This window comes from Solea senegalensis, linkage group LG4, assembly GCF_019176455.1.
Source record: "Solea senegalensis isolate Sse05_10M linkage group LG4, IFAPA_SoseM_1, whole genome shotgun sequence".
Lineage (NCBI taxonomy): Eukaryota > Metazoa > Chordata > Actinopteri > Pleuronectiformes > Soleidae > Solea > Solea senegalensis.
Window position 1 is genome coordinate 18,445,778 of NC_058024.1, and position 9,754 is coordinate 18,455,531.

Consider the following 9,754-nt stretch of genomic DNA (forward strand, 5'->3'; position numbering starts at 1 on the left):
TGTTTTTCATAACCACAGAATGAGCATTTTATATTTTCATCAGTAGCCGGGTTAGTCCTATAGATGCTGCCATTTTGGAACGCCGTGCTTCTACAATAGCCTACAAAGGACAAACTTTCGAGTCATCTTTTGAGTTTTTATGCTAACTGCAGACTCTATAGGTTCTCCAACACACAGAAGGGAAGGCTGAGGTGAGAGATATTCTCATTCAAGTCGATTTTAATTAAATCTAGTTCATTCTCAATTCTACAGAGACCTGAACATCACTTTACAGGTTACAGATAAAATATTTCAGTTTTTCCTTTATTCAGCCTCACAAGGATTAACATGGCACCATGAGATAACACGGGTCAGAAATGTTTTATAAATAAAAGAAAATCAGTCAAATCAGACTCAAAATCAGTTGTCTTTATACAAGATATATACACTTATTTTGATTTTTGAAAATGTTGAGTCAGACTGCAACAAAGAAGTTATAAATAGTCAAAAATGTGATTCACAAAGTGGTTAGAACCTTTAGTGGTGCCTTCACTTGGTGTCAAGTGGTGTCTTGAGTATAATTACTGGATACCAAAACCAAATACAGTTGTAGAAAATGTAAATGATCTCATACATTCATGTTATTTGCAATAAATTAGAAAAAAAACGAAAACTTGGAAAAAACAACACAAAAACATAATCTGATTCATTAAGCTTCATGTCCTGCAGGAAGCTAAAAAATAGAATAGAATAGACAAAACCTAACCTAAAGGGTGAACATTTTACCACAATTACTTTTACCTCCCACCCTCCTCGCCTGTGGGTGGAGATGGTTCTCAGTGCGAGTCTTGGTTCGTCCTGGTTCTGTATGTTCTCCTAATATTCTCCATAAACTCCTCCATGACATACATAGAACGTCTAATTTCAATCAGTGTTAAATGACACTGAAGGTCTCCACTCACTGTCAGCTCACACAAAGACTTGATCTCAGACCTGCACTTGGTCCACCTATAAATTGTTACTTTAGACACCCTTCATCACTAGTTTAGGAAAATCCTCTAATGACCACAATACAAGAGAAACTGACTTTGGTCCAGGGAATTCACAGTGTTGTGGTCGGTGGATTAGAGCTTGTTGTCATGGCGCTTCAATAGAGGGTTCAGGTCCGTCTCCAACTCTCTCTGCTTTTGTAATAAACCCTGTAAACACACAAACAAACAAGCATCCATATAATAGTTTACCTTGCAGACAATTAACATTTGCCCCTATCCACAACAGATTGACACCGTGTCCTAATGTGTCCGTGCCATGGAGTAAGTGTGTGGGCTCTGCCCACTTTAACACTAATTATTCTGCCAATCTTGCACCTTCAGAAGAAAGAGGTGATGAGAGTATAATTCCCTAAAGCCTGTTTGAGAGTCAAGTCCTGGTAAGAATGAGGTTTAGGATGAGGATCAGGCTAAGATTGTGAACTTAAGTGTCACATGGAGAAGTAGTTACCTGTCGTAGCTGAGCCAGGCCTCTGAGGATCTCCTGCTGCCGCTGTGTGTGTGTCTTACAAAGCTGCTCAGGCTGGAGGAGAGAGCCCCGGTGTGAGGAGGCAGGAGGAGACGCTGAGCTCAGAGGAGCAGCATCTGATGAGGAGAGGGTACGTTACATTTACTCACAGCAGCAGTCGGTAATCAAACCCTTTTTCTCCGGCTACTTTAAAAAGATGGTGTTTTAAATGTGCCTGTTTTATCCAAGTACAGCAAAAATAAATATTATTATTTAATAAAAAAAAATTCATATTTGGTATTTTCTAATAAAAGAAATGACCAAATTCTATTGAAATGGTTTAAGATTATTGTTTCCTGTTTTGCTTTTCTAATCTGACATTTTAAAGAGAGAAAAAAAAAACACATTAATAAATCTTAATCTCTTGATAGTTCACACGGTCCGAAGTGAGGCTTTGAATTCATTTTTTTGTCCTGTAACATTTAAATAGTTACTGTGGTTGTGTGATCGTTTACTTAATTAAAAAAAAAAATGTGAATACTAAAATGCTAATATTAATGTATATAATTAAATTCTGGTATTGTAATTATTATTGTTTAAAAGGGTTTTTGTGTAACCTGTGTATGTGTGTGGTGGGGGATTATCAGCAGACTCCAGTGGGTCCAGGATGATTTCATCAGTTCGGATGTAAGGAACAAACTCCTGGACCAGTGGAGGAAGAGGGTTGGGGGCCTGCCGACTCTGCATCCTGTGTCTGACAGCAAGGGCAGGAGGAGAGTGCCCCCGAGAGGAGACAACATCAAGAGACAAGTCAGTTCAGTCAAAAAAAACGTTTACTATCCAGATTAAACAGCTGCTGTCTGGTTAATCCTTTGTGGGTCGTGGCTAAGATGGACATTGAGACCGGATACAACCTGGACAGGTCACCAGCCGATCACAGGGCAAACATTGAAGCCCTTGGTGGAACTGGGAATGAACCAGCCACCGTCTGAATGGGAGGCGACAGTTTTAACCACGAAATGACCCTCAAAAGGATAAGATAATGGGTGTATAGATTTCAAGTTTATGAAACAATATTTACTTCAGAATTTCCTCCAGCCATGTGCTTCCATGTTTGCTGTTCTCTATAAATACAAACTGAGGACTGACTTGCTTTGCCTTTAGTTTTGACTGACTCAAATTAACATTGCTCTTTCCTGGAATAAGGATAATAAAACTGAAAATAAAACTATTAAGAAGTGTTATATTTATGACAAGGACATTTAAAAAGTCTATAGGTTCTCAATCTCAACTGTAACTGGGTTTAATGTTTGGATTTTTGTTTTTCAGAGCAGCACACCTTTCATTATTGATGACAGTAGAGATGTTCTGTCCTCTGGAAACAGTCTCCTCCTAAAAAGAAAAGTTGGTTCAAAGGAAGCTCATGAAGGAGAATGTGATACAGTTAAGATCAAAGAATTCAATGTAAAAAAAAAACAACCCTTCGACCTTGTTAAGTCCAGCTCCAGCCTTCGTGAAGTTGGAGCAGAGACGAGGATCCTGGTGCTGAGGAGGAGGTTCTGTCCTGGACAGACACGTCCTCTCCTGCAGGGCAAGGAGCTCGGCCTGCCTCTTCAGTCGACTCTCCTGTCTGTTCCTCTGCAGAGCAGCTGGGTAACGCTCCGAGGCGGGAACGAAGCGACGGCTGGGCCTGTGGAGGTTGTGGAAGACAATTTGGATTTCCAAATTTGGCACTTAAAACTGTGGTGTGTTGTAAACTTGTAAACAGAAACAAATGTCTCTCCTCCATAAACCAAGTTATTTAACAGAAAAAAAACTTCTTATCCCCGCTCGCCCCTGCACTGCAGGTGTGTATACACAAACGCTCCCTCAATCAGGTCTGATCTAACCACAAGTCCAAAACCTAAAAGGTACTTTTACTGTAATGACAAGGATCACGACAGTTTTTAATTTCAGCTCCATTAAGACGTGTGTTTTTACTTCTGTGTGTTCCACTCTGGCCTCCTCTTGTCCCTCTTGTTCCTCTCTGTCCGTGCAAATGCTTCATATGGGTCCCCTCCTCCTCCTCCTTCTTCTGGCAAACAGATGTTCTCCTTGCCTGTCCTCACTGCAGGGTTCCTGCTGTTTGGAGGAGTAACAGGTGCCTGGTACTGTGCAGAGACGTCAGGAGTCTGAACCCTCTGTGCGTCTGTGACTGGGACAGAAGGAGCATCTACGCAGGAGAAGATAAAAGAAAAGGTAGCTCAGTACATCACACAGACTGTGAACAATCCACTGAGAGATTCATCCTAAACAACACGTAGACACAGACCTACTAAATCTTACACCATCCATAGTTATGTTAAAATGATATTAGTAATAACAGTAACAGTTACCTGTCTGTACAGCAGTGTCTCTGTATGGGGGCAGTGAACTGCTAACACTCTGCTCCAAATGACTGGGAACTGATAAACACACACACACACACACATTTAGAGTTTGTATTCATGGATTTTAACATGTATTTTATTTTTTGTACCAAACCATCAAGATGCACCACAAGATGTAAATGCACAAGGCTTTTGCAGCCATTTTTCTACAGTGCAGATATTTGCCTCTCTTTGTATTATCGTATTATTGCAGTGGGCTTCACTCACTGTTGGGTTCCAGCATCTGATTGTGAACTTTCTTTGGCTCCTCAGCCTGCTGACTCGGTGGCTCCTAGACGTGACACAAAGAAAATCAAACACTGCACCTAAAAATCAGTAAAAAAAAAATGTCCTTGTTAAATAGCTGTTTAAAGAAGCTCACAGTATCTCTGACCTTCTGACTCTCCAACTTGTACTGTCTCTGTAGCATCTCCCTCTCCGCAGCCACCCTCCTTGCATCCCTGTCCTCCTCCTCTCTCCTCCTCATCTGCTCTCTCTCCCTCTGCTGCCGGCGCTCCTCCACCTGGGCTTCAATTGCTCGCTGGAAGATAGAGAGAGTTAAACCTTCAGAAAAGGCAACTGATGGATCAAAATGTTTCTTACCCTTCTCCTCTTCCTCTTACCTGCTGCTCGAGCTGTTTGAGCCTCTTCCTCTCTCTTTCCTCTATCTGGGCGGGGTCCAAAAGGGCAGTCATGGTCCTCAGGTAGCTGGAAAAAAACATGTGCAACAATGAATTCTGAGCATCTTCTTGCACACACAATAGAAAAAATACAACTGAAAATTTGAATCTTTAACCCTCAAGCAATTTTGTCTGCACTGAATGAATATATTCATTCAGGATATTACTTTCCGGAAAAATGTATAAATAATAACTAATATTTAATATTTTTATAGCAGTTTTGGGGAAGGTGACATTTTCTGCCTCTAGGAACAAATTAGTCAGGATATTAAAGGAACTAGTAACAATTAAAAAAAACATTTTTCATGAATTTCAGAATACCGATTGGATACATCAGGTGCATCAGGTCTGTCTCACCTGGCTCTACTCGGGAACCTGTTGGTCAGATCCACACTCTCTGCTCCACAGCTGCTTGTGGCGTCCCAGACTAAGGACAGGCTGGATGAAGGCTCCCACTCCCCTCGCTCAGATCCAATGGATGGAGCTGGAGGTGGAGCTGATGGAGGAGCTGTGGTGTGGACAGGAGGCCGCCTCTGCAGCGAGTCAAAGTGTGTAGTCCAGAGGTCATGGTCTTCTGTCTGCAGACACACACACACACACACACAGCCAGGATCAGAACAACTACATTATCACAAGTTCAACACATAAATCATTTCTGACTGGTCTCTACTGTACCTGGCTCTGGAGCAGTTTCTCTCGTCTCCTGCGTTCAGCCGTTTCCTCTCTCTGTCTGTCCAGCTCCTCAAGCCAACATCTCCTTTGCTCCTCTCTCCTGTCAACACTCATCACTTCCTCCACTGGTGTGATGTCCTACAATGAAAACACAGTAGATTCAGCTTTAACACCACAGGTTTATGAAGCAAGCGACAGTGTGGAGACATGAAGGTATTGTAAGAAGATCACTCCTATCGTCTTGTTTTGTTATTTGTGTCATTTACAATTGAACAGCTGAAGTTCATACTGTTCAATGAAAACTAAGATTATTACTAAAAGGTCATAGTTACCCCGAGTTTGAGGCTGGATCTGATGGCTGCAGGCTGTTCTCTGTGTTTGGTGGAGCTGTGATGCGATAACACACTTTCTCTGTCTTCCCCAGTCTGAAACATCCAAGCACGCACTGCTGTCAGACATATGCAGTATATTCTTGGTCGTAAACAGAGCAGCATTTAACAACAAAGTCCAACAGGTATCATGTGTCGTACCTGAGGTCTGTCAGGAATGAAACGCTGCTGCTGCTGCTGCTGTTTCAGTGCGACCTGCTCATCTGTCAAAAACATGTGCACATTAATAACTTGTACCCCCTGCACCAAACTATTAATCTCATTAGCTGCTAGATATCCCCCTTTCTTCACTGGCTAGTCCATAAATGTTTATAAAATGGCTAAAATGGTACTAAATCACTCAATGATGCCTAGTTGGTGTGAATAATCTGTGATTTTCTAAATCAGTTTCTAAATGCTTGTGTATGTGTACCAAGTTCTCTCCTCCACTGAGCTTTCTTGGTATCAGTGGCTAATCTGCTGTCTGATTGTCGCCCCTCCAGCCAGCTGAAGAAACACCCAGACAACCTGGAAAACAGCAGATTAAAAAAGAAATATTAAAAAATACAATACATTTTTTTATGATGACAAGAGATCCATTGTATGTGAATGTTTGCTGATGTGTCCTTTCCATAAGATTAATTTCCCTTGCGCCTCTGTGGTCATTTGATTTGAATGATGTTTACATTTTCTCTTAAGTTTGAGTTTCCGTTTTGACAAATTACCACTACACAGCCCAGTCATGCCACTGTCAAAGTGACTGAGATCACATTATCTGCCACTTGGTTGTTTGATGTGAACATAAAATGAAGCTGCTGACTTGTAACTAGATAATGAATGCATTGTAAAGTCACCACGTGATTGGCTGACTGAATAAATGCTTAAATATGCAGGTGCACATGCGTTTCACAGAGAAATGTGTTCTAACACACAACAGACTGTATGAGCTGAGGTGAACTCCTTACCTGTTGTCTTTGTCCTGAGATGTTCCAGTTGTATTAATTACTCCTCCATCACCTTCTAACCTGTTCAGTACTTTCCCTCCTCCTCTGTCTTCCTCCTTCATCTCCCCTCCTCCTCCTCCTCCCCCTTCATTCAGTGAGGTGCCAGATTGTGAGCCTGTTTAAATTTGTAACAGAGAAAAGGACATTTATTTGAACAGTTTACTGACACATGAACAGGTACAAAGGAGCAACTCAATCAATATTGTCTTTTCCCACCAATGTTTTTACAGTCATACACTGTTTGCGATCACCACTGCCACTACCCTGCATGTTGTGCTCCTCTGGTGGTGGTTGGCCAGTGCTTGACGTCTGGACGGTGTTGAGGATCTGCTGTAGTTGCTCATTTGTCAGAACCACCACACTGTCCTTCTGTCCTGCATCCCCACCAGCCAGTTTATCCTTATGTCCCTTTCCACCAGCTCGCGCCCCACCGTTCTGAGGCTTTGCTGTTTTCCCGCTGGCCCTCAAGGATCCAACCGTGGAGCCTTGTTTGTGTCTGTGTGAGTTCACCTTCAGCACATGCACACACACACACAGAGTAGAACAATCTGATATTCAAGCGGGCATTAAAACACAAGCACATTGCAATAAACACAATTTAAAGTGAGTTATAGACAAGTAACAGAGTTTAAAATCTATAATTTTACACAGAAGTTTAAGGATGTTTTTGAAGACCCAAGAAAACAATGTTAGAATTGTCAAGCCATGAAAAAGATTTTTCTGTCTTGTGTCTTAAGATGAACGTGATTATTTCTAATTGGCTGATGAATTTTTAGTGTATTTCATGTGTGAAGCAAAGAAATGTGACGCAGCATACGACTTACCTTGGTCACTGCTTTGATGCCAGCCCCATTGTGATGTCCATGTGTCTTGGATGATGTCAAAGGAGTGCTCCTCTCATTAGTGGTGCTGGTGTTGGACAAAGAGGAGGCCGCTGTCCCTACTGTCTTGCTCCTGGCCTCTTTGCATCTCCCAAGCTGCTGCTGGGTTGGACGCTCCACTCCCTGCACCTCCTCCAGACAAGAAGAGAGCTGCCTGGAGCTCAGGATGTTATTAGCTGCTCTGGGCCTGAAGAGCAGCTGCTGGGTAAATTAGTGTCCAGAAGTGTGCAGACACATGTTTGTGTTATAGTTATTTCAGTTATTTTAAATAAACAGCAATGCAACACTGAGATTTTTTGTTAAAACCAAATGAAGGATAATTCCTACCTTTGCTGGATTCTTTTCAACACCTGAAGAAGTGGGAAATAATTATTAAAAGAATCTATGAAATCACCAGATACAGGCTCATGTTCAATAATACCTCTGAATATAAGTGAATAAAATTAGGAAATAAAGTTACAATTTAAAAAAAACTGAAGTGAGAAATTGTTGCTTTAATTGATTTTATTAAAAAAAAAAAAGGGTCTATCATAAATTTATATATTAAATTTGGAGATCATTGGGTGGAACTGACAGTTTAACTGATCTAATCATAATGGTAACTGGTTAAAAACAGGTTAGAGGCACATGTCTCACCATGACTGAGGACAATCAACTTGGGTTTTCCATTTTCAAATTCAAACAACAGGCCGTCTCTGTTCCAAAAGAAGACACAAACACAATGACAAAAGCAAACACGTATCCTGTGTATTCGGTTTGTGTGGGGGGGGGGTTCTCATTCTGACAGGTCATTGGATCACAAGTGTACAAAGCTTTAATGTTCCTGAAGATGTGTGTTAATCTTTATTTGTACAACATATTAATTTCTTTTCTTTTGGGTTTTACTCACTCTTGTCCATCTATACTTGATTAAGATGTAATTATCATTGAATTTCATCTATTAATCTATAACTGGTGAGCCCTTTTGTCATTACTAATGGTGTACTGTGGTCTCTGCTTGCTTGAAATCCATGTGTTTTTATAATCCACTTGTATTTTACTGCTTGGTTCAGAGCGTTAGCTTTAGCCTGCTGTTGTTTGTGTAAAATCCCACTCACCCGAGATTCATGACGACAACAGAGATGATTGATTTGAGCGGCGGCGGCGGCAGCGGCAGGTCTTATAAAGACCGCGACACCGCGTTCGTGGATAAAGATGATGTTCTGCTGTGAATAGACTGGTCTGGCACGCGACAGTTCCTGGATGTTGGATTGTGTACGTTGGTTGCTGACAACAATCAACAACGTCCTCGCTGATTGGCTTATTTTTCCGCGACAGCAAAACTAGCAGCCAATCAAAAAGTACTTACGTGAAAGGCGACGTCAAACGATGGAGCATTTCAATTGGTTGGGAGTTTATTTAAAAAGAATTGAATGAAGACGATTGAACGACTTTTTGGGAAAGCTGAGACTGTGTTAGTGTGTATGTAAGTGGTGTAAGTTTTCTGGTCTTTTTTACTACTTCTCAAAACACACTCAGCTTGTCTACCACATGTATGCTTACATTCAGCTTTTTTTTCTGCTATTTATAATTTTAGTAATATTTAACTTTTTCTGTATTTTTTTTCAAACTGTAAAATATAACTCATCTGCCTCTGATCTGTACGTGGGTCACCAAACTCAACAATGAGTTCACACATTTAAAGGACTGCAACTAACGATTATTTTCATAATCGCTAATGTATAATCCATTTTCTCGATTAATCGAGTAATGTTGTCCCCCAAAGGATGATGTTCTCAAACGTCTTGTTTTTATAATTAAACAAAATTATTCAGTTTTAAAGATTTCTTTGTTATATGGAGCAAAGAAACCAGAAAATATTCACATTTAAGAAGCTGCAAAATCTGAAAACTTGTTTTAATTTCTTAAAAACGTTCACACCAATTAATTGATCGATTAATAATCGATTAAGTGAGTAATTGTTACAGCCTTATTTTTCTGAAAAACCTTATAAGCTCACTCAACTGTGTTCCTCAGTCAGTGCTGGCCCAAGCATTTATGGGGCCTGTGCACTGCTGCTGTTTACAAATGCTCCCTCCATCAGGTCTGGTAGTATTGTTTGACAGAGCCCATTTTTAGATGAAGGATGCAGCATACAAATATTGTTCCACAGAATGACATCATCAACAACAAAAATCACCAAAAAGTTATGCACAGCAGCTTTACAGTCCATTGTGTAACATATAGGAGGGTTTTATGGTAGAAAACTTTATTATTATTATTACC

At 40.7% G+C, this 9,754-nt stretch overlaps 1 protein-coding gene across 4 annotated transcripts; it reads right to left on the bottom strand.

Moving 5' to 3' along the window:
* Positions 1-192: 192 nt before the first annotated feature.
* ccdc66 (coiled-coil domain containing 66) lies at positions 193-8,775 on the bottom strand. 4 transcript variants are annotated; one of them, XM_044024431.1, is made up of 21 exons: positions 8,587-8,775; positions 8,126-8,184; positions 7,817-7,839; positions 7,433-7,687; positions 6,845-7,118; positions 6,570-6,723; positions 6,038-6,132; positions 5,767-5,828; positions 5,569-5,661; positions 5,240-5,374; positions 4,922-5,142; positions 4,508-4,592; positions 4,267-4,425; positions 4,113-4,176; positions 3,852-3,920; positions 3,457-3,688; positions 2,965-3,166; positions 2,816-2,868; positions 2,094-2,230; positions 1,480-1,613; positions 193-1,178 (listed from the first exon to the last, which is right to left on the bottom strand). In XM_044024431.1, exons 1-21 carry the CDS (start codon positions 8,595-8,597, stop codon positions 1,104-1,106), a joined length of 2,592 nt encoding a protein of 863 aa, XP_043880366.1. In that variant the 5' UTR covers positions 8,598-8,775; the 3' UTR covers positions 193-1,103. The 4 variants fall into 4 exon arrangements, with proteins under 4 accessions (XP_043880366.1, XP_043880368.1, XP_043880367.1 ...); XM_044024433.1 differs by having other exon boundaries at positions 6,872-7,118; positions 7,433-7,690; XM_044024432.1 differs by having other exon boundaries at positions 4,279-4,425; positions 7,433-7,690.
* Positions 8,776-9,754: the final 979 nt, after the last annotated feature.